The 25845-nt window shown below is 32.0% G+C and overlaps 1 protein-coding gene across 1 annotated transcript in view; it reads right to left on the minus strand.

Moving 5' to 3' along the window:
• Positions 1–1406: 1406 nt before the first annotated feature.
• Positions 1407–25845, minus strand: part of LOC124371243 (coiled-coil domain-containing protein 112-like) — a gene marked incomplete at its 3' end in the record, with an annotated part of 34726 nt that continues 10287 nt past the window's right edge. The window contains 5 exon segments of the mRNA XM_046829580.1: positions 1407–1549; positions 3779–3874; positions 3999–4207; positions 14214–14358; positions 21564–21717. Coding sequence (XP_046685536.1) covers positions 1407–1549; positions 3779–3874; positions 3999–4207; positions 14214–14358; positions 21564–21717 — 747 coding nt within the window.

The raw sequence follows: 25845 nt of genomic DNA on the forward strand, positions 1-25845 counted from the left end.
ACCTACATCTTGGTTTCCCTGTTTACTAAACTATTATTTTAATGTATCTTTTAAAGGAGCACAGGACAAGACAATGAATGCATGTTATATGCGGTATTTTTATTTTACTAACAAATGAAGTACCACCATTTAGAAGACTGATTACATTGCATGTAAAAACCCATTCCAATAATCAGAGAGTGTTGTCTCATACATTGATGCAAATATTTACTGAATAAATTGAGAAGCCAGATTTTTACATGTCAAGATTCAAGGCGCATAGATATAATTAAAATGAAAGACTTTGTTTTGATCTTGGCATTTAATTGAACCCATGTATCCTAGTTAGCATAAGTGAAATTTGTATTATGGCATTGATAAAAGAAAAAACGCTTAGAAAATTTAAAGAAAACCACCACAAATGAGAAGATTGAAAATACTACAGATATAGTGAATTTCCTTAGTACCTACTATCAAATCCAACAAAATACAGTAAAAAAATGTTTGCATTGTAATGCAAAACTTATTTTATGCCAGCAATTTATAAATGTAATTTGCTAAGAGCCAACTGGAGTTTTCCATCAAAGAAAATGAGCTGAAGACGTCAAAAAATAAACAAACTCATTTGGAAAAATGAATTTATATCTGCAAAACAAGAAAATGGTTGATAAATACATAAAACCTACATAAACACAATAAGCATGTTTGGTAGCCTTAAAAAGAGCAAAATAGGTCACCCCCTTGATTGTCTGACCAAAGTAAAAGTTGAGTCGGGCTGAAAGTTTGTGTATGTGTATATATTTTCTTGATTGCATAAACAATACAAATTCAACTATGGTGCCAGAAATTTAATTAATTCAAACAAGTGCTCTTATATGCACAATACCTGAAATGAGTACCAAGCACTGATCCTTTAGCTTTGCAGTGCTTGTTACAAAAATAAAATTGTATTCAAAGTACATATAAAAAGACACCTACATATTCCTGTAGTCTCTGTTTCAAAAAAATAGCTTAAACTGAAAATAATTTCTTATGTTCCTAGAAAAACAACTACGTTTCTTTAATCTCATGTTTCCACTTCAATAAGGATATTCAAGATGAAACAAATGAGTCAAACAACAATTTATGATAAACCAAGTAATTGTTTAGCTAGACTCAATATCATACAGTGAAATACACATAATTATGTTCTTTGCTATGCTGAATATTGGTTTAGTTGTATTTTTAAGAATTTACATTCCTATACAAATTTATTATGCACAAGTTATTAATAAATCGAAGAAATGGAATTAATCACCAACTGGAATGTCCCCTTCAGCAAGCACTAAAGTGATTCAAACTCTGTCATGAGTGACATGTTATAGCCCAAGAAAGGTAGAGACTTGCCAAATGTCAAAGATGTATTTTTCAATTATATAACTTAGTACCTGAAGTATTTGAGTAGCGTAGCTGCCTGTTGCATTGACTCCTGCTTCGCTTGGAGCCTCTCTGTTTCTTCAGCTGTCTTCATCGCCATCTCTTCGCTCAGTTTTTCCTGCCGATAACGGTCCACCAGTGCCCTCTTCTGTTCCTGTTTTGCAAACCAACGGGTGTGAAAGAATGTTAAATTATGTTAGTTTCATGAAGTAATTTATTTGTTCAGGATTTCTCTAATTTCTATTACCTATCCTGTTTTAAGTGAAAACATTTAGATGTTTTTATACAGCAAGAAAATAACAATTTGTGAACAAAGAAGAAAATACATACTTTTCCTGTATTTTTTTATCAATAGGACTAAATGAACTTGAAATTATGCCTTCTATTCAAAAGAATATGGTTCATTAATAGCAATATTGGTTTCTAAAGTCATTTAGAAACACTAATCCTTGAAAATAAATATCTTTGTTTAATGTTTCACTGCCAGATAACTGGTATGACTGATGGAGTCCTAGATATAAATTGATATAAAAATACTTCAACTTGCATTGGCAATATAATTACTACCTTTGTACTAAAAGACAAGTCATATTATCTCTGATCACAAATGTCTTATTATCAAATGTGCCATTAAAAAAATCAAGTAATTTCAAACTAAAATTTAATAGGCTCCCTATGAATTAAAACTATTCGGACATTAAAAAATTAAGTTTATTTTTAAAGCATTATTTCCTAGACCAGGCATACTATTCTGTAGATGTTTTTTATTTTAGCTAATATTAGCACATTAGGTTTGAGTTAGTTTTATGTCTTTTAGAATTAGTAAACTTTAGTTTTAAGAAAAATGTTTTTTGATTGATTTGACAAGTTATATGTTTACCAAGCTAAGCCTCAAATGTAAACCTATGTGACACTGATAGATACAATACAGTACAAGTGTATTACTACTTTTTTGTGTGTCTAGGATAGGTCATCCCTTGGTCACCCCATCATATTACTATATTTATTATAATGGTTTATTTATCTAGTACATGCACTCTGAAACATTTGGGACACATTCTTATTTCAAGTTTCAATGTGTTACATCCTTGACTATTACAGAGAAGTAAGGATTATATTAATTAACTCAAGAGAATATCAAAAGAAATTTAAATATCTGTACTACCTTGCTTATAAGATGTACAGTATTCACAAAATACTGCAACATGAATGTCAAGCTTGAGCCGATACTACGCCTGATCACCAGTGCAGTGAGTATGCGTGTGTGCATTAGGTGATTGGCACAGAGCTGACAGAGCAGCTCGCCGTTTGAAGTTTGATGGTGACTGGGGGAGGGGACCTGTGCAATCGAGGAGGCGAGCAACTAAGTAATAGACAGTGGTGCTCCTTTTGGTGGAACACAAAAATTCACGATTGCATACTAGCCAAAGTCGGCATGGTCATCCCAACTACATCCTGCCAGCGCACCATCTGTCACTGTATGGAAAGAAGCCATCTTACATGGGACGAAAGCTGTACAATGCTCTACCAGTCGACATCAAGGCTCAGAAGGGGAAGAATTTGAAGACATCACTGAACAGATGGCTGGTGACCAGACCTTTCTACACCTTGGAAGAATTTCTACACCGAAACGAATGATGTATTGTACCTTTACTTTATCCATAACCATTGTAACTTTTGACGCCATTACATTTCTCAATGAAATTGTAAATAAAGAGATTTTGACTTTTGACATTGGACAAAGTAAGAATTGGTATTCTTAAGTCATCAGTTTGTCTATTGAAGACCTTTAATTTTACATGTTATTTGGCGACCAATTTATTTAAAATCTCTTCCTCCTCCTATTTAACCCTTTGAAGGCTAGGTCAAAAATACTATTTCACATATCAATACGCCTTCCATTAAATCCAGTTTACTTACTGCACTCAGTAATTGTTGTAACTCATCTGTAAATAGTAATATCTTAATGATGTTTTGGTTTTTTTACTTATAATTATATTTAAAATCATACAAAATATTTTGAAAATAAAACGCACTTTTATATTTACAATTGATTAGAAATTTTTAAGTTTTTATATATATGACTGGTAGAAATTAGGATGAGAAATACTTCAAGGAAACCATTATTGTTGTAAGAAAGTACGCATATTTTCACACAAACAGAGAAAAAAATCATGTTAATAGGAATAAAGTTTATGGTAATATTTTTCAAAACCCCTACATGCAGTGTTAACCTTGAAAAAAACTAATATAATTACAACAACCTGAAAGGAAATCGTTTTAATATTATACAAAATTATTACAGTTCAAAAGTTCAGTTGGGTGGATGGGAGGTTTGGGTCTATCAATACTAATTGTACTATTTTATATATAAAGAAATTACTTGAAGTTTTTTCTTTTCTTCTTCTTCTCTCTTTTTTCTTAATTCTTTTTCCTGGTGCTCTTCCATTCTTTTTAACTTGGCAGCAAGGGTATGAGCCTGAAAATATAGTTTAATTTATATTAAAATAAATAAAGGGTTGATTATAAACTAATTGTAAATCTAAAATTTAAAAAATATAAAGTTAGATTTTCTTAGTTAAATAATTTGTATTGATACATACTTTCCAAATCTCAATCTTCTCTTTCAGCCTTGGATCTCGTTTAATCGGAACAGTTTGTGATATAGGTTCCGGTTTTGGCTTCTCCTCAACTTTACTAAAACTTTGTTGTGATTTTTTCCATTCTTCCACAGCCCTCTTATTAGCGATTCTCAACCTTGAGTACTCGTTATACCAAACATCATGTGCCAATACCATTTCAATACTGATATCTATAAAAGTTCAAATATTTGTTAGAAACTAACATCATCAACTAAAACATGTTGAAATACCAATTTACATTTTTCACACATTCCATTCAACTAATTTAAAAGTTCTATAATTACATTTATTTCTGCAGATAAATTGGGACATATATATATATATATATATATATATATATATATATATATATATATATATATATATGCTTGTGAAACTATTAAGTAAATTAGTTAATCATATCATGGATGGCACTTTGCTGACTTGCTTTGAAAAATATTAGTGAACTTCATTTTTATTTTAATAATTCACTACAGTGGAATCAAATCAAATTTTAGTTAGTAGCCTATTTTTTTTTTATTTTTTTTTTATAAAGGAGAAGCCGATCTCCTATTATGCCTTATTCTGCTCGTCCTCATGGGCCACTGGCCTGTGCGAGGATCTTATCAAACAGAATAAGGGGGAGAGTCGATACAGTACAAGGTCGATGGTACTGATAAAAATTGCAACGGTCACAGACAGGATTCGAACCTGCGCTATCTCTAACTCAGACCCTAAGTCCAACGTCTTAGACCACTCGGCCATCGGCACTCCCAGAATATACTCTAGGAAAGCAAAACGTATAATAATATCTTGAATATTTGTTTTATATATGTGTGTGTGTGTGTGTGTGTGTGTGCGCATATATATATATATATATATATATATATATATATATATATATATATTCATCCATTCAAATCCACCAGGAAGACCAATTGTAGCTTCAATATCTTCTCCAACTGAGAGAATTTATTCTTTTGTTGATGACCATTTAAAACAATTTGTGACTAATCTTCCTTCTTTCGTGAAAAATAGTCATGATTTTTTACACGTTGCACATACGGGTATACGCCACAAAAAGCTGGCCAAAAGTCGAATTCACAAACTTAGCCATAGAGGTCCCTTTTGTTCTGTAATGACAATAGGGAACCCTCTTCATACAAAACCGGTTCATCCCCGCCGCCAACGCGCCTCCTGCACCCTCCACGTCAGTTGGAAATCATCTGTTGTGATATTTACACGTTTGCTTTCTCGACGCTCGCTATTTTTCATCACTTTTCTGTGAAATTTTACACTGTTGTGTTTAGTGCTATCCTAAAAACTTCTATGGATTCTTCAAGCACAGGTATGTACTTTGTTTATAATGCATTATTGAACTATAAGAATAACTTTTTCATTCATAAAATGTAGCAGACAGTCATAAATGTTGTCGTGGTAAAAAAATTCTTATAAATTAATCTTCCGAGAGCATTTTAATTATGAGTTAAACGGAGTTAAGCTAAATGTCTTGCGTAGACATATTCTATGAACCTTTTACTTGAATTATTAAGAGAAAAACCTTCCGCCACTTTCCGCCCCTTTGTTTTATTGCAATTTAATTAAAAGAGGTTTTAATAACAAATAATTCAAATATTTTTAATTCCGTAATAAAAACAGTAGTTTTTTGTCGGCAGGTTCTAGTGCGGAGCCCTCGATGACAATACAGAGAGAGGACTTGTTCAAAATTATTAAACAGTGTAAAATGAAAAATTTGGACAAAAAACTGGACTTTCTTGAAGAAAAACTCTCAGAAATAACCAAATGCCCCAGTGATAGAATTAATTTACTTCGCGATAGTTTAAAGTCTTTTAGACATCATTTTAAGCTTAAGTGGTCTGCGGCCAGCTACAAAGAATGCCATTTTCGGAAAGCAAATGTACAATGGCTCGAGGGATCAATATGTCTATCTGATTGGCGACACCATAAACCCGGCCGTCCTTCAAAGGAATTCCAGGAAAGTAGTGAGCGAAGCAAGAGGCGCAAAACAGAAAATGTACGGTCAGAAGTACCTCATGAAGAGTTAACCTACGCTGCAGTAATGAGCGAAAGAGCCTCAGGCAACAAAGACCTTTCTAAGCTCATAAAACAGGCCTCATTAACCCCGACAAGAGCCACCAAATATAGAAAAATTATCAGTTCGGCTGAGAAATGTGCTAAAAGTGGCAAGCTGACCGTAACAGAGGCACTAATTAAGTATGTGGAGGCAGATTTAACCCGTAAACAATATAATGTGATAAGAAGTGGGCAAGAAGATATATACCCGTGTTATTCCCTGCTGCAAAGAGAGAAAAAAGAATGCTATCCTAAAGATATCAGCATCTCTGAAATAAAAGCTGAAGTACGTGTTCAAAATCTTCTCGACCACACCACTCAACGTCTTTGCTTGTATCTAGAAGAAGTATTAATAACGGAAAGTGATACCGAGTTGCAGAATATGATATTAATCAGCAAATGGGGATGCGATGGCTCGAAAGCACAAGAATTCAAACAGATGTTTGAAAACAAATCCGATTCTGATGCCCATGTCTTCATCAGCTCATTAGTACCACTAAGACTCACGAGCAATGTGAATGGCACACAAAAGGTTTGGTGGCAGAATCCGGCTCCTTCGTCTTCACGATTCTGCCGCCCGATAAGGATTCAGTTTGTGCATGAAAGCAATGAAGTGACTCGATCCGAAATAGAGCATATTCAAAACCAAACTGAAAACCTTAATCCTACGGAATTTGAGACCAATAACAAACCTGTAAAAGTATCACATACTCTTGTGCTCACTATGGTAGATGGCAAAGTGTGCAATGCTGCTACTAATACAACATCAACGATGAAGTGCTACATATGCAAACAGACAAGCAAAGAATTCAATGAGTTGAAAACTGTTGAAGAAAGTTCCATAGATCCGAGCACACTTAAATTTGGACTATCTGTTTTGCATGCACGAATTCGATTTTTAGAAACATGCCTCCACATAGCATACAAACTGCCTCTTCAAAAATGGAGACTAAACAAGGAGGAAAAGAAAATTTCAGCTGAGAAGAAAAAGCAGATTCAGGACGCATTTCGGGATCAAATGGGCTTGCATATAGATGTGCCTAAGGCTGGATTTGGTAATACCAATGATGGTAACACATCAAGAAGGTTTTTTGCCGATCCAGTAACTACTTCAAGAATCACAGGGATAAACATAGAGTTCCTCAAGAAGCTAAAAGTGATTTTAGAAGTTCTGGCAAGTGGGTTCCCTATTGACACGGAAAAGTTTTCTTTGTATCTTCGATCCACAGCTGAACTGTATGTGGAGTTATATAAATGGCACCCTATGACCCCCACTCTTCATAAAATTTTATGTCACGGAGCTTTGGTCATTGAACATGCTCTCCTACCAATCGGCCAATTATCAGAGGAGGCGGCCGAATCACGCAACAAGCATTTCCGCTTATACAGGCAAAACTTTGCTAGAAAATTTTCGAGAAAGGACTGCATCCAAGATGTGATGAATCGCCTCCTTCTCACTTCAGACGTCTACCTCAGCTGCAGCAGTAGAATGCTGATAAAAAAGAAGCGGAAACCGTTCTCAGCAGAAACTTTGGCGTTTCTAAAAGCAGACGAGTTCGAGTGTTCAGCTAGCACGAGTACTGATGAAACTAGCGAAAGTGACGGTGATGACTATTAGTAATAAGTACTACTTCCACTTCCTTTCGGACCTTCATACATAATTGTAATTGTATATTAATATTGTTGTATTGTTATTTGTATTTATTATTAATATAGTATGTTAGATAATATATTTGTGCCCAAACCGGCAAATGCTTTTGTAAATAGTTCCTATTTTTGTGCCATAGGCTGTACACTAGATTTTATTTGTTGTGGCTACATATATCTATTTATTTATATTATTTGTTAAACTATTAGACTTAGATATTATAAAATTGTGTGTTTTTCCTCAGGGTTAGATTTTAAATTTTTTATAGTTAATAAGAGAATAGTGAATTCAACAATGATGTTCTTCACTTTTGCATTTAGTTTATAATTTTGTTTACTTTCGTTTGTATAAGGTTTTTTTTTATTATATACCTTTTTATTTGAATAAGCTAATATTTGTAATGTATAGAGTATATTTAATTTAGTTTACTTTGGTGATTAAAAAAATATAACAATAAATCAGACACCTATGAATTTTATATATATATATATATATATATATTGGTTTTTTTTATTTTTATCCCATTTTGATTTTTTTTACTAATAATTGTTGCATATAAATTCGAAAAATGGTATAGGAATAATTATTATTGATCTAAAAAGTCATTTGGCACTAAATTGTTCCAAAATCACAAAAATGTAGTTTTGGCCAGGTTTTTTTGTGATATACCCGTATGTGCGTTGTGAAAAATGTAGCTCAACCTCTTCCTGAAAATACTAAATTAGTAACAATCGATGTCAAATCATTGTACACAAATATTGAACACCAACAAGGAATTGATTCTGTTAGATACTACTTAAACAAACGTCCCAAAAATACACTTCCTTCGTCAGATTTTCTTTAAACATTAATAAATTTAATTCTAACTATGAATTGCTTTAGGTTTCAAAATAACTTTTATCTACAGCAAAAAGGGACAGCTATGGGAACAAGAATGGCTCCTTCTTATGCTAATCTTGTGATGGGCAAGCTTGAACATGATTTTCTAGAAACACAAACATACAAACCCATATTTTGGAAACGTTACATTGACGATATCTTCATGGTATGGACATATAGTAACGAACAATTACAAAATTTTTTACAATCACTGAACACTTTCTGCAACTTAAAATTTACGTGGGAGATATCTGATTAAATTGTGAGTTTCCTGGATATAGATATTTTTATTGAAAATCAGAAGTTGAATACTAAGATCAATATAGAAAACACCAACACATTTCAATATCTACATTATGACAGTTGTCATCCGTCCCATGTCAAAAAAGCCATTCCAAAGAGTTTAGCTAAAATTTATGCAGTGACAAATATCACTTAGAACAATATATTGATAATTTATTATCAGCATTTTCCAAAAGGGGTTATCCACGCAAACTTTTAAACAACAAACTGAACTGATAGGGGTTATCACTATCAATTGGAACAAATAAATCTAAATTTGACAATAATGATCCAAAGTTTTTTAAAAAAAATACCACTCTGGGCTTTATAAAATTAACAATATACTTCGAGTAGCATACAGTTTATTGGACAGCTCTGCTTCAACTAAAAACATTTTCAAATACATTCCAAAAATAAGATTTAGAAAACCACCAGTTTTGAAAGATATTTTAGTCCATCCAAAATTACCTAAGCACAAAGACCAAGAAACCATGACAGTTGGGTCACATCCTTGCAATAAACCCAGGTGTTTAGTTTGCAACATGTGCTCTACTTCAAAAACATTTACAAGTAGTTCTACAAAAAAAATCATACAGTATATTTGAAGACTTAACATGCGAATCAAAAAATATTGTTTACCAAATTCAGTGCAAGTTATGCCCTAAAGATTATATTGGCTCAACGATAAATTCTCTTAGAACAAGGATGACAGGGCACAGGTATGCATATAAACATAAGAAGACAGAGCAACCTCTAGTGGCACATGGTTTAATACATAATTTAAATTTTGAAGAAACATATTCAGTGAAACCAATTAGAAAAATATCAGAAAATTTAAGTACAAACAGTCTAAGAACCATGGAACAAGCCCATCAACTCGTCAAAATCAAAATTTCCAAGTGGATTAAATTTGAGGTGACTTAGTCAACAAAGTGAATTTATAAAATTAAATTATATGTTTACCATTCTACATAATTCATTCTTAATTTTCATTTTCTGTGTTGATGTTTTATTTTTATTATGTTCTTATAGCCCTATTTATATGTTTGTAATTTCCTGAAGACGGCTTAAGCCGAAATATAGAAACGGTTATACATTTGAAGATTTCTTATTGAAGATTAATATATATATATATATATATATATATATATATATATATATATATATATATATGAATTTAGAACCAAAGGAACAGAATAGTACAATATCAAATAAGAGTTTAATGGTAGTATGTTTAAGACAAACAGATATTATGAATTTAAAGCGCCTGTTAAATTAAATCAATTGTTTTGTATAAAAATTTTTTTATAACAGCACAAACAAATGATTAAATCATTTTAATATTTTAATCACCAATATTTTAAATTTATTTACATTTTAAGTTTTGAAGTCTTTGAGTAATCTTGATATTAAAACGTGTCTTATTTCAACCTATTCTGAAATAAATATAAGAAAATTAAAAGTTTTGGTAAACATATAGTGTAAATTTTAGAAAATATTATGTAAAAGATTATATATTGTATTATGGTCAGTAATGAAATGAACATTTAAAAGACATAGTTACCATATAACTTTTACTATACATTGAAAGACCGTCATAAAACCCATCTTAGGTGTCTTTTGACAGAAACAGGCTTCTCAGATCTGTGCATGTACGAAATCTTGTATATATATATATTTTCTAGATTGGGAAACAAGGTAAATGAAAATAAAGATATATTTCTCCCTTTTTATACCATCAATCAATGTACATGCAACAATGTCTTAGAAATTAAACTGCCACGTTATCAAGTTATGTGGCAGCTATTTAGAACAAAACATCAAATCAAATATGCACAAAAACAAAATAGTTAACAAACTGAAAGAGTCCAGTAACATAGTAACTAAAGCATTTAGCTCAGTGGCGTCAGCTACAGTTTTGACAAATATACACTAGTATACAGAAGGATAAATCATAAACACAAATACATAATATAATAAAGAGCAGTATTAGGATAATGTTTTTGATCATGTTTATAATAATAACCAGACTATATTACAAAGATTATAAAATATTATCAAGACTGATTAATGAGATGTTTGCACTATTGCAACAATTCATTAAGAAATTCCAAACTGTCATGCTCAAGTAAGCAGATCTTAAGCTTCTTGCAAAGCTTTGGTAGGTTCTGAATAATTTTGAGATGCTGGGGTAATTTATGGAAACATTTGGGTCCTTCATACTGAAACGAATGTCTTAAAATGGATTTATTAACTTTTGGTAATCTAAACATCTATTGTCGAAAACTTCCAATGTAATGAAGAATATTATGCTACCCCTATTGCCACTACTTAAATAAAATATCCGCAGTCCCCCCCCCCCCCCAACATGTAATTCCTTATTGCAGTTTTAAATGTATCAAAGAATAATATAAAATTTTAAGCAAAGGTAATTGACAAAAGTTTTTCAAAAAGTTAAATTTCTTAATTGATTTTCTAAGATTGCTTAGAAAATAAATTACATAATTGCCCCAATTTAATTGTTCATCCAAAATCACACCCAGGTACTTAAAATTACTAACTTTACCTAAAATTTGGCACAAGATATTCCATTACAATTTGTTTCATGATAGATTTAACGAAGTAGGCAGGTTGAAGCCTCTTAAGTCAAAGTTTATGAACTTGGTTTTACTAACATTAACTTTCATATTATTGACATTACTAAATTGAATCAACAAACATAGATCTTTATTTATGTTATTGCATAACTTTTTGACGTCTATTTCGGAGTACAAGAAAGCAATGTCGTCAGCGAAAGCAGTTATATTACCGAAAAAATTTAAAAGGTTATTAAATTTATAAAAATAAAGAAGAGGGTTGGTGAGGTAACGCACCATTCAAAAAGGTTCTGTACTGGTTCAGAAACTCACATTCGCTTCCTCCATTTTATTTAAAAGAATTTTGTGATTACAAGGTCAAATGCTTTTTTGACCATCAATCAACTAAAGCCCTGTTGTTTAGTAACCATTATTTAAACAGTCGTAAATTTTATTTGAGAATTTAATTAGTGCATATTCTATTGATTTACCCTTCATAAAGCCAAATTGGTTTGGATTGAACAAATAGATGCCGTGTAGTTAACTAATAAGTTTATTTCTCATTACTTTTTCTAACCACTTTGAAAAGACTGAAAGTAAGCTAATAGTTCTTAGATTATCCAATTTTATGAAGTTTCCCTTTTTAAAGATTGGAAAAACAACGATAGTTTTTAATATTTCAGTAATATTTCAGGAAACACCATTACTAAAACTTAAATTTAGTGTGTGTGTTAAAACTGGTACGATATGATTTGAAATAGCTTTTAACAAGAGAACAGTAAAATTGTCAAATCCAGAGGAGTTCTTATTTTTTAGGTGTTTAATAACGTTCAAAACTTCAATTTCATTAGTAAAATCAGATTGTAGTAAAAGTAGATCGAATTAAATTGCAATGGCTATAAATATACACTGTTTTAGTGATTGTCTTGGTCGTGGCAATATAATTCAATCGGAACCAAAATTACTCATACAAGTTAAAAGCCTATAACATTGCGTGCGTAGCCGGTAACTGCAAGTAAAATCACAAAGCAATATATCAGACACTCAATGCAGTTTTTGAATTATATAAAATCGTCGAAGGACATTGCGTTAAGTTATCTATCCATTGTATTAAATCATAAATGCTTTCACTAAGAAAGCTAAGTACTTCAATTATAGGGTTTCTTCATATTAGTCTAAAATAATTCCAGTGTTACTCAAATCGTGGGAACTATTCAATCAAATACATGGAATTTTAGATGCAATTCAGTGCAGAGGAATTGCAGGCGAAACCGCGTTAAATAGACCATAAATAAACCCGTAAAAAAGCGTGGACTAAATCAGTCGATATATTCACTGATGTCGTTCTATAGTAGGGTGTCCCCTCATATGTCATTAAAATCGAGTCCTGATATTGAAATCAAGTGTTACAATCAAGTCTTGTAAGGAATATTTACCTAATAAAACTGTTAGCAAATTAAACCTTGATGATAGTTCTTATAATTAATTTTCTGCTCTTTGGGTGCTGAACAGTTCAGGGCTTCCTGTCGCCGGGGTCAAGGTCGAGCAGGACTTGGTGGAGAGAAGTACCGTCGCCCATTGTCCAGCACTCTTCTGAGGCTACGGTAGCCTGACCAATTTTTCTTATGGTTAAGATTAGCCTTTACTTCAGTTGCTTTGCGAACAATTAAATTCATGACTATTTCACAGGCGGAATAGGTGGAATTTTTTCCTTTATGAGTTTAATAAATTTAATATTATTTTACTTAATGAACAGAAGAAACATTATCCAAAGAACCAAACTTTGAGATGAATAATTAATAACTTATTTTGTAATCGTGCGTTACATGTTAAAAGTTTCCCGGTTAGGTAAAACAAAAGTTAGAACAAGATTAGTATTAATTTGATTGGCAGCACACAAAAACAATGCGCAGAAGTCAATTGCGCACCGTGACAAAAAGTGGAGTGTGTGTGAACTTTAGTAATCTACACAAAATTTCACATGTATAAAAAAAACAACATTTCATGTACTTTTGTGAGCCCAAAAGTGTCTTTGCGATGGTAAAGTTCATATGGCAGGTATAAAAGTTCACATGGCAGGTACAAAAGTTCACATGGCAGGTACAAAAGTTCACATTTTATGTGAACATTTGTGGTTATTCACATGTAGATGTGAACTAATGTCCGTATACGATGATCTATATATATATATATCTATATATATGCTCCCGGCGGAGCAAGTACTTTTTGCGATTCAATGTTTATTGAAATTAAATAAGGCTATTGCCATTTATACAGTTTAATGTATATATATATATATATATATATATATATATATATATATATATATATATATATATATATATATATCTCACAAACCTAACAAATGGTATTCATCAAAACTGTAAGATAATCTAGAAATACATAATCAGACATCTATTTTCTAACAAGATACAGTGGATATGTCCCAAGACACCTCCCCCACACAATCAACATTTCCGTACTGCAAAATTCACAATGATTATTGTTTGCATCTGAAAGTTAGTAGTAGTATTGGTAATAGTAGTTTTTGATGTGGCTTGTAATACCACATATTGTGATGATTTTTATCAAAAGTATTAATAAAAAAATATAATTTAAATTGTGCCTTTTATAATTTTAATATTGCAATATTATAGCTAACTAGTTTAAGCAAGAGTAGCTCCTATAGAAACACATAGTGTTGTTTGGCAAACTGACCTGGGAAGTGTTCGTTGACAGTTTCTGCTGTTTTGTTTAAGGGATACTTTTTCTTCATTTTCAGAAAAAACAAATGATCCTTCACCTTCCAACCACCATAGTGGCCCCCATGTTCGTTCAAATACTTCTGGAATGCTTCTACCTCCTTAGAAATCACAAAATAAATTACAAATTTGAAACACAAAAACCATCTAATTTATAATTTACTGTTATGTAATTTTTATAAAATTGTATTGATTTAAATTTTGTACAAGATAATCAATAACATTACTGGCAAGCTTGAATACAACTACAATGATATAGATTGAGGATTAAGAGACAGCTATTATGGCGACCATCTTCATTTTAACCCTGTAACAAAAACGTTAAACCCTTAAACATTTTTTATGTGCTTATTTTTAATCATAGAATATTATGAGATGTATCTGATTTAAAAGATATTATCAGACATACAACCAAAAGAACCTGGAAATTGCTTCATCAAACTGATTTGATAACTAATATCAGTGGAAAGAACTGATATTTTTATTGTTTCTTCAGTAAAATGTATTTTGTACTTCATCATTTGAATATTTAAAAAAATAAAAACTTTAAAAGTAAAACTAAACACCATTTATTTGCTTAGTAATAATACTTTTTAAATTAAAAATTTCCTATCATTATATGACCAAAAATAAGAATGTGTGTTGATAGTCTCGAATTAGTTTTTATAAAATACCGGATTATAAACATTTTTTTAAGTGGAATGAAACATATAGGGCTGGTGGAATTGCTGTTTACATTAAAAACTCATTTGTAAACGTTAAATGCCTAGATGTGAAGTGCGATACAGCTGACATTCTTTTAATCTCTTTTGAATTTTTAAATCAAACTTTTCATTTATTAGCAATATATAGATTAATTTTTCACTCTGTGGAAGTATTTATAAATGAACTTCGACAATTTTTTTGTAATGTAAATATGAATTTTAAAAATATTAGAAATTTAATTTGGATAGGAGATGTAAATATAAATTTATTGGGAGTGAGGGAGTTAAATGCGGATACTGACAGTTATAGAACAGTGATGGCAGTAAACGGGTTTGAGTGTCTAGTCGAAGAGCCAACACGAGTAACAGATCAGTCCGAGACCTGCATTGATCATGTTTATGTCCGGGTGGCAAACAAGAACACGGTTTCTGTGGATGCCGCGGTTATACATGCCGGCATTACAGATCACTCTATGGTTCAGGTTAGCGTGGCGGTGCGGTTGTTGGGTGGCGGGGGGGAGGGGGCAGAGCCGGTCTCGCCCTCCACCCCTCCCGCGGCCCGCTCACGTATATGCTACGCTCTCCTCAAACAGATGTTAAATAATGCCGACTGGTCGGATGTATACAAACATACTGATGTGTCGGCTGCTTTTGACTCTTTCCTTTCTATATTTCAACAATTGTTAAATCAATCATCTTTTATCGTCGAAAACTCTTTTCAGTACAGTATAAGAAAATTAAACCCTGGATAAATAATGCGATTTGTTCGAGGATTAAGAGAAGAAACTTACTCTTCAGTCATGTTAAAAAGCATCCTTACAATGAGAGCCTAAAAAATTATTACCTAACATTCAGGAATAAATTACGGAACGATATAAAATTATTAAAAGATCGTTTCTATAGAGACAAATTTAATAAGTGTGAAGGAAATTCTAAAGCAACATGGAAAGTAATAAATGAAGTAACAGGACAAAACAAAGCAAATAGAAGTCAGATAAGGCTAGAAATAGGCGATATGACAGTTTCTGATTCACACATTATATCAAATTGATTCAATGAGTATTTCTTAGATATAGTGAATAATTTAGATTTGAACAAAAATGTGAATGATAATTTCTTGTCTATGCACTATAACAATTATTTTCCATGTAGAATGGAAGTTCATTCGATTTTTATTGAACCAGTTTTAGCTGAAGAGTTACTGTGTGTTATAAAATCTCTAAAGAATAACACTGCGCCTGGTATTGATGGAATAAGCACTTGTACACTAAAGGAAGTTTCTGAAAATATTTTAGATGTTTTTCTGTATATAATTAATCTTAGCTTCCAAACTGGCATTTTTCCAACTAAATTAAAAACTGCTGTTGTCATACCAATTTTTAAGAGTGGTTCCAGTTTATTATGCAGTAATTATCGTCCGATATCATTGCTTTCTTGTTTCTCTAAGGTTATTGAGAAGGTAATGAAGCATAAACTTATGAAGTTCTTAAGTAAAACAAATTTTTTTAGTACCAAACAGTTTGGATTTAGATCCGGACTAAACACTGAACATGCCTTATTAAACTTTATGACCAATGTTTATGATGGAATTAATGACGGAAAAAATGTTAGTGGCCTATTTTTAGATATAAAAAAAGCCTTTGATACAGTTGACCATAATATTCTTTTGGAAAAGCTTTGTCGGTGTGGCATTCGGGGAGTTGTATATGATTGGTTTCAGAGTTACTTGCTGAAGAGAAAACAATGTGTCAAAATTAATGCTGTATGTAGTGACATGGGGGTAATTAAAAATGGTGTACCACAAGGATCAGTTCTTGGAGCTATTTTATTCATAATATATATAAATGATTTTTGTAATGCTCGCTTTCATGGTACTTTAACATCTTTTGCGGATGATACTGCCTTGTGCTATGCCAGCAAGGATTTGGACTCAGTACGAGTAGCAATGAGTCGTGACCTTGATGCGATACAGTGGTGGTTCACTGTGAATCATATGCAACTGAGCGTTGAAAAAACAAAATACATAAATTTTTCTTTAAAAAAAGAAGTTAATTTTTCAGTACCGATTTTAAATAGGTGTGCAGATTGTATTAGTCAACAAATTCATTGTAAAAAAAGTAAATGTTCTGTTTTGGGTAAAACCAGTGAAATAAAGTATTTAGGTGTATATGTTGATAGTGAAATGAATTGGAAGATACATATAAGTAAATTAAATAGTAAAATCCTAAGGTTTTTCTATTTTTTAAAAAGTATGTGTAGTGAGAGAGTTTTGCGTACAGTTTATTTTTCAATGGTGCAGAGCAGAATAGAGTATGGAATAGTATTTTGGGGCAATACATATATTTCTTACTTGAACTCAATATATCTACGGCAGAAGCATTTGGTAAGAATAATCTCAAATAAAACTAAATATGAACCTTCTCGTCCATTGTTCTTAGACCTAAAAATTTTTCCTCTGAGATATTTATATGTATTCAAAGTCTTAAAACTTTTTTACTGTAGAAGTGGAAATATTCCAGCCAATGTAAATACCTATAAATTGAGATTAAGAAATGCAAATAAATTTACAATACCTAAGCCAACAATATCTTTTTACACTAGAACATTTAATTTTATCGCACCAAAGATTTTTAACCAAATACCTGATTATATTAAATATTCATACAACAAAAATATTTTTTTGAATAGACTAAAATCATGGCTCTTTCATTTGGAAGATATTGAGTTTTTGTTTAATATTATACAATAGCTTACTTACTCAGATGATCAGTGTTTATCAGTAATGTATGGTTAATATTTGTATGTAAATATTTATTTATTGTTAATACAGTGGAGTCCCGCTAATCCGAACACGTGTAATCCGAACGTCGGTTAATCCGAACAGGTCCAGGAGGAATTATTTATAACGATAATCAACAGTTATAGGAACTAATTACTTAAAAAATGAAAATGGGTGCATCATTTCGTACATAAACAAAGAAACCTTTAATTAAATAGACATACAGTATTTTATTAAGACAAATTGTGTACGGTACAGTACATAAATAATGAAGTTAAATACAGTACCAAATTGAAACTTATAGGTTAAGTATGAGTTAAATTACTGTATTAAGAAGTGAAATCAAACAAAAATTAGACGTACAGTATTGATATTATTATTGAGTACAATATTAATTGTTAAAAGACATAAATTCAGTTATTGTCTTCTGTCGCATTAAAGAGAGTCTATTGGATGACGCGTAGTTTCGTACAACTATTGAACGCGTGGACCCGTATGCTACAATATCCAGTACGCTCACATTGCTTAACAATAGAACTCTCACACTAAATACGGTAAATGTGCTTAGTATTCGCAAACACGTTTATTTGTCAAGAAATACAATGCAACAGTCAGAAAACATGTTTTAATAAACAATGTTGATAATTCTATAACAAAATAGACCCATTCTCAAGTTAAAACCGTATTCTTCTGTAATTCTGGCTAATCCGAACAATCACATAATCCGAATAGGGCTCGGTCCCAATTAGGTCGGATTAACGGGACTCTACTGTACAGTTGTGAAGTCAATATTTTTGTTTTTATTATGTATCTGTAGTCTATGTTCTGCTTCCTCGTGGATGGTGGTACGGGAAGTCAGGTGTTGTTATTTTCTCTTGTTGCAAGTTGCATTTGTTTATTTTGTTAACTGTGGATAAATTTTTTGCTAAGGCACAACATGTTTGTTTTTTTGAGACTATCTTTGTCAATTTTCTTTAAAAAATAATTTTTTCTGAGTGCTATTGTTTTTTTTTTGTAAGTACTGTAAAGGAACCTCTGAACAGGCTTGCCTTAGAGGCCCTAGATTTTCTTAAATTTCCTTCTTGTGTCAATATTTACCTACTGTAATATGTACATACTGTATATTGTAATAGTTAAGGCTGTTTCAAGCAAAACTACTAAGTTAAGTAATAAAATAATGGTCAGCCTGACAAGAGAATTATTAAATGTTGAAATAAAAGTGTACATTTTGTTAAATGTTGAAATTTAAGAAAATAAAATTCTTTATTCTTTAGTTTAATTACCCTTGAATGAGTTGGAAGGGATAATTTTTCTATAACGTTTCAGCAAGATTACTTACCATCTCTGATAACTGACCAAACATAGGTTTTTTTGCAAACCAATATCTGGTTTGAGTTCATGCTCAATCCACAAATAGGATTTCAATAACCTATTTGTAGATTGTAAGTTTACTGTTTAAATTGTTGTAGTAAGCTAAATACAGGGCAGCCTTATCATATTTCTTGTCTTTACTTCATGCATCTCAATAAATTTCAATCTAACAACACAATACAAACTGGCTAAACCAAAACAACACAGGTTGGACTCAAAATTTAATTGATTACTAGAACAGATGACACAGTTTTGTTCAGTTACAACATGTAACATCACAGAAAAGACCACAGAGTAATGAATTATATGTATTTTGTAGACTACCTGATTTCTAGAAATATAGTAGTATTAGAAATATAGTATATATGTATACTATTATACCAAATAAGTATGAGTTATAACTTAAAATGCTTTACTACCTTTGTTTAGGACTTTAGAAAGTTATTTGAAGCATTTAAGTATACAAAGATACCTATTTAATGTTATAACACCCAAGGTTATGTGGAATTTTAAGTAAAACAGTTTTCTTCCCAGCATCTTAGTGCATCTCAAAACATTTACAAACATTTATTTTTTTATTTTCTTTTGTCCATACTAACCAAATACACAGTTTTGAGGTATTTCAAATTAAAAAATTAAAGCTTTAACCCCACTCTAATGCCCATTTATTTTCCTAAATTTAAAAGGCTACCACCTTGAAATTCTAAGAGATATTTACAAATGTGTAAATATAAAAATTTATTACAATATTATTATTATTAATATAAAAAAAACTATTTAAAAGTTAGGTACTCCAAATGGTTAAATATTTTTAAAGCATATAATTTTTATTTACATTATAAATAGTTTAGAATAAAACTGTGAACAAATATGAACCATTACCAGTTGAAACTGGCTAACAATTTTATTCAAATACGTTTATATCTTTATACTATGTTTCATCAGAATCGATTAAAAATTACAACAGTTGTCATGTTTATAAGCTTGTCTTATTGTACAGAAGCCCATACATACATATACACTACATACAGTACATATATTTCTATGAAATCTACCTACAAGCCCTATGATACAAGTATATAAATGCTACATTATGTTACCATTTATGGATTTTACGAAACCACCATCTTAGGTTATTACAATTAATGTGGTTTGAAGTAACAGAAATATGGAGAATATAACTTTCAACTGTGGCTATTGATCATTCTGTCTTTGAAACATTACACTTCTACACAATAACAAACCAATGTATTACTAATGTTTTATTATCTTACAGTAGAATGTGAAGAAACCTCTCATTGTTTTATTATAGTGACTACAATCATTCTAACACATCTATATGGCTAAAAACACATTGTTTTAAAATCTCATATTTTGATTGGTATAAAAATAAAAGCACTTTCTATTTATTAAATTTATCAATAACAATAAATTTTCAATAAGAATTGACATGACGATACATCAGTCTAGAATTGCGTAGCTTCCTCAGTTGAATGTTGATAACACAGATTTATAGTCAACACGTTGACTGAGACAAATGTCTGCACTTTGCTGTCTTTTAAGACTACTCATCATAGCTCAGGATAGAACCACAGTGAAGGTGTTAAGATTGAGATAGCTGTGCTGAGAAAACACATGTACCATTGATTTTGTTACGCTTTACTGCATACCCAGTCCAATCAATGATTTTATAAAGGTATTAAAAAAATCTCAATTAACAATTGTACGTGTCAGTTTAATTGATTAAATTCAATGGCTTGAATCCAAAATCAATATTAAACATTACAGATTCCTCTCAGTTTTTCATATTAAGTAAAAGGAATGGTGGAAACTTGTTTTAGACTCTCAGTGCAAACAGGACTAATAAGTCATGTATAAGACATTGAGTTTAAATAAATGGAAAAATATGGCACAAACATACTATAATACTGAGTCTGGAATCATTAAGCTAAGCTTATAATGTACAATTTATTTTTTAACAACAAATCTGTTTACTTTGTTGCTAAATTGAAAACACAAGTAAGTATCGCAGGACTCAAGCAAGTGCCTCACAGATTCAGAGATATAAACATTCAAGTTACAGCCCCACAATCAGGTCATGTAAAAATCTTTATTTAAATTATCGGTTAAAAATTGGTAACGACCTAAACAATTTAGCAGATCTGAACTGTTTAAGAGAATAAGCAAGAATGTATAAAATAATTTATAAACTCAAAGTTAAAGGTTATTTTTGTCCTAATATTGAGTACTACAAATCTACTACCACAGGTGAGAGTGTAAAGCTCAAAATACAATATTTCATTACAGGTCATAACATTAAATCAATGTATATCTAAGACCACTAATCAGCTCTGCTTGGTGTTACAGCTCTTCAACTGAAAATGTAACCAAATTAAAATACAGTAGATTGTTTGAAATAAAAAACTAAACATAAGCGTATTGATTAACTTACAGGATGAGAGCTGCCTGATGAGGAGGCACTGTTGGAAGCTGAACACGATTTCCTATTGTTTGACCTCTGTGACGAATGCCCTTTAGAGATTGAATAATCTTCAATTTGTGAACGTATATTCTCGAATTCTTGCTCATTTTCTTTTTTTCTCTCCCTGTAAATTGTAAATATAAAACTCATCCATCTTAATATTTTTTTGTTGGTGATTTGATTCTGTCTTGTTAAAACAACTCAGATAGTGGTGTATTAAATAACAAAGTTACTATTCAATTCTGTTAAGCTGAATTTGAAACTGAGAAGGTATAAAATTTGTGGCTAATCACTAAATATTCTGAGTTATACTTTATAATAATTATGGTAAAACTATTAAATATTTTTTTGCTGTATTGACAACTTCTTCCCTTGAAAGAACAGAAAGCTTAAATAACTTAAGAAAAGAATTCAATTCCATATAAATTCTTTAAAATTTTCAAATCATATATCGTAAGTTAAAAATTTGTCGAAACCAACACTGTTGGAGTAGTTCATATAAGTATAAGAATTAGCTATAAATAGGATTATAATGGTTCATGATATTTTTGTAATTTTATGAAAGTAACACTTGTAATATGATTGGTGACTGGAAACTATTGTTGAATAATAACTTCTGGACAATAGACAATAATATTTATTGTACAATACGTTTCCTGCTATCACAATGTAATAAATACTGGTACATAGTCAATGATTAAAAACTACATAAGTCAAAGTCAAAACTCTTTATTTACATGATCTTCAAGATCAGTAGTTGCGTCAATTTACATAATAATACATTTCGTATACAAAGACAACAAGAATCAAAAGTTGTACACTAAGGGTTGTTCTGTGGTCTCCATTCAACGAACTCAGTGACAGAGTAGAATGGGTTGTTTTGCAGCCAGGCTCGCAGATCTTTTCTAAACCGCTGTCGGTCTATCCTCTTGAGGGCTTCTGGTAGTGAATTCCAGATCTTCGCACCGATGTAGCTTGGTTTCTTTTCCGTTGAGGCGTGGGTGTGTACTGGAAGGCAGTAGTTAGTAGCATGTCTTGTATTGTACTGGTGAATTTGTACTCCGCTTCTCACTGTTGTTGGCATTTTGATGTGAGCGTAGGAGACTACTTCTAGGATATAGAGGTTGATTACTGTCATAATTTTGAGTTCCCGGAAGGCTTCTCTGCAGGATACTCTCGGTTCCAAACCTTTAAGGCTTCTAACTGCTTGTTTTTGTTGCACAAGTACTTGCTGCAAATTTCCCGTTGTAGTTCCTCCCCACCTGTAATCCCATAGCAAAGATGAGACTCAAACAGTGCGTGGTAAGCTATTTTTGCAGTATTGATGTCACTGGTGTTTTTAATTCTTCGTATTACATAGAGTCCTGTGCTTAATCTACGGCAGAGAGTATCCACATAAGGTCTCCAGGATAGCTTGTCGTCCAGAGTAACTCCTAGGTATCGACAAGAAGAAATCTCTCCAAGGTCGGGTAGTCCTGACACATCCTGTTTTTGTCGTCCCAGTATTAGTTGCTGTGTCTTAGTTTCGTTAACAACCAGGTCGTTATTGTGACAGTACTGTATTGCCATGTTTAAGGCCACAAAGCTGTCTATATCCAAATGTTCTGGTCTGAGTCTTCCAAGTAGTAGTACAGTGTCATCAGCATACATGAGTGTATCACTGTATTGTTGAATGAATTGTGGGAAGTCGTTAGTGAAGAGGATGAAGAGTACTGGGCCCAAAACAGAGCCTTGGGGGACTCCTCGGGTTATTGGTTTTGCATCAGAATTTACTATATTTGTTCTTCCATTTTGTACATGTTTTATTGCATTTTTTTGTATCCTTTCAGTCAAGTAGCTTGTGAACCATGACTTGGAAGAGCCTTGAATTTCAAGGGTAGTAAGCTTTGTACGAAAATGTTCATGATCCAGGCAGTCAAAGGCTCTGCTGTAGTCCAGTAATATTGCTGTAGCGGTGTTTCCTTCTTCAATTTGGTCAAGTAGGAACTCAACCAGATTAATGAGGGCTGTAGTTGTGGATTTTCCTGTGAGAAAGCCATGTTGATTGGGTGTTAAAAGTTGAAATGTGTTGAGGTGATCAAAAAGTCGTGTTAAAACTATTTTTTCTATTATTTTTGAAAAGGTTGGAATAAGAGAGATGGGGCGGTAATTAGCTGCTTCAGTTGTTGGTCCTTTTCTTAATTTTGGGTACACTTTGGCCATTTTTAGGGCAGAAGGAAAGACTCCTGTTCTAAATGACTTGTTGACAATATCTACCAGAGGTTTGCTGAGTTCATTCTCACACAACTTCAAAAGTTTTGATGAAATGTCATCATATCCGGCTGAGTTCTTTGTCTTCAATGACCTTATGGTGTTAATCATTTCATCCCAGTTTGTTTCTGTTAGGATTAAATACAGCACATTTCTGTTAAATATTGGCTGGGTTATTTGTTTTCGTGTATTTCTGCTACTTTTGATAGTTTCTTCTGCGATAGATGTAAAATACTGATTGAAGTGGTCTGCAATTTCTTTGGGGTTTGTAGTTTCTTCTCCGTTAATTTTGAGTCTTGTTAGCGAGTTAACTTCTTCAGCTGTCTTGCGTTCAGTGTTTATTACATTCCAAATGGCTTTAGATTTGTTGTCCGCTTCCAAGATGGTTCTAGCATTTGTCTGTTTCCTCAGCTCTCTAAGTTGTAAGTTGTATTCTTTTTTTAATTGTGAGGCATATCTTTTATGCTCCTCCCTACCACTCGCGTTGTAGGCATTTTGAGCAGACAGAAATTGCTGTTTTAAATGAAGTGTATTGGGGTCATTGAGCATTGTTTTGCTTTTTTTATTTCTTTGTTTTAACTGAACTAAGGGGCAAGCTTGATCTAGTGCTCCCTGAAGGGTGTGACTAAAATTATTGTAGGCTTCGTTTACATTGAAGGAGTTATAAACATCTTCCCAGTTTTCATTGGCCAGTAGTTCTTTCAGTTCTCGAAGGTTTCTGGTGCTCATTGGTCTTCTTTTTATAGTAGAGGCATTAGTTGTCTTTATCTCTTTGAAAAGTGTGCACAGTTGGCCTGTGTGATCTGATATGGCGGTGTTTATAACTTCCGCATTGATTTCCTGTGTTGGTATGTTGGTGCAGATGGCATCTATTAAACTTTGAGATCTATGTGTTATACGGGTTGGTGGAAGATCGATCCTACGCAGTCCATAGCAATTTAGAGTGTTATCCATTTGGAAAAATTCATCTCCCTTGTTTAGGCAGTCAATGTTAATGTCTCCAATTAGAACTGTTGTGTGTTTTTCTGCTGAGACTGTTTCAAGGGAGTCATAGATGACATCTAGTCCTGTTTCTAGGTTACCATGTGTTCTGTAGATACCTACAATGTAAAGATATGATTTCCCAAAAGCTATTCTCAAGGCAGCTATCTCACATATCATTTCAATGGAGTGTTCTTTCATGTTGATTTCTTCCACTTTTTCGCTTATTTGGTTTTGACATATATGGCGACTCCACCTTTCAGGTGAGATTTGTGACTAAATCCTGTTTTTAGAGTGTAACCAATAAGTCTTGTATTTTTGAGTGTTTCTTCTTTTTGTCCATGTTCATTCAGTACTACTATATCAGGTTTTACGGTATCCAAAAGGGCATTGAGTCTATCTATTGTATTGGAGATTCTATCTGTGTTTTGATGGAAGATCGTTAATTTATTCTTGTAGCTAAGGGTGCCTTGTTGAGCTTTGAACTATAATTAAACTTTGAACATAATTAAACTTATTCTAAAACATTACTTTTCATATATATAAAAAATCAGTTTTGATACATTGATCTATAAAACATCCAACATTGATCTCTGGAAACAAATGGTAGTCGCTTGGTGTACTTTCTGTACTGTAATGCAGATCCAGAAACACCTACCAGCTTTAAAAGCATCCCATAGTTCTTGAATGTCATTTCCATTCTTATCATTTTAAAACTAAATTTTCCTCTGCCCTTAATCTTGATTACTTAAGTTTAAAAATAATTATCAGTGATTATAGTTGTTCCATGTTCAAGAAAATCAATGAGAAGCATAAAAAACAGTTACCGTAATCTTCCCTGTTGGCATCATTTGCATGTATTTTTTTATTTTTTGGCATTTTGGAGAATTTTGTATGCATCATTCCATAGAATGTATTGTGGTCTCACAGTTCATACGTTTCTACCCAAATCGTATTTCCGGTTACAATTATAATAACCGAATGGACTGCATAAAAATATCATGCTTTTATTTACAGTACA

This window comes from Homalodisca vitripennis, unplaced genomic scaffold (assembly GCF_021130785.1).
Source record: "Homalodisca vitripennis isolate AUS2020 unplaced genomic scaffold, UT_GWSS_2.1 ScUCBcl_1134;HRSCAF=4374, whole genome shotgun sequence".
In the NCBI taxonomy this organism is placed as follows: domain Eukaryota; kingdom Metazoa; phylum Arthropoda; class Insecta; order Hemiptera; family Cicadellidae; genus Homalodisca; species Homalodisca vitripennis.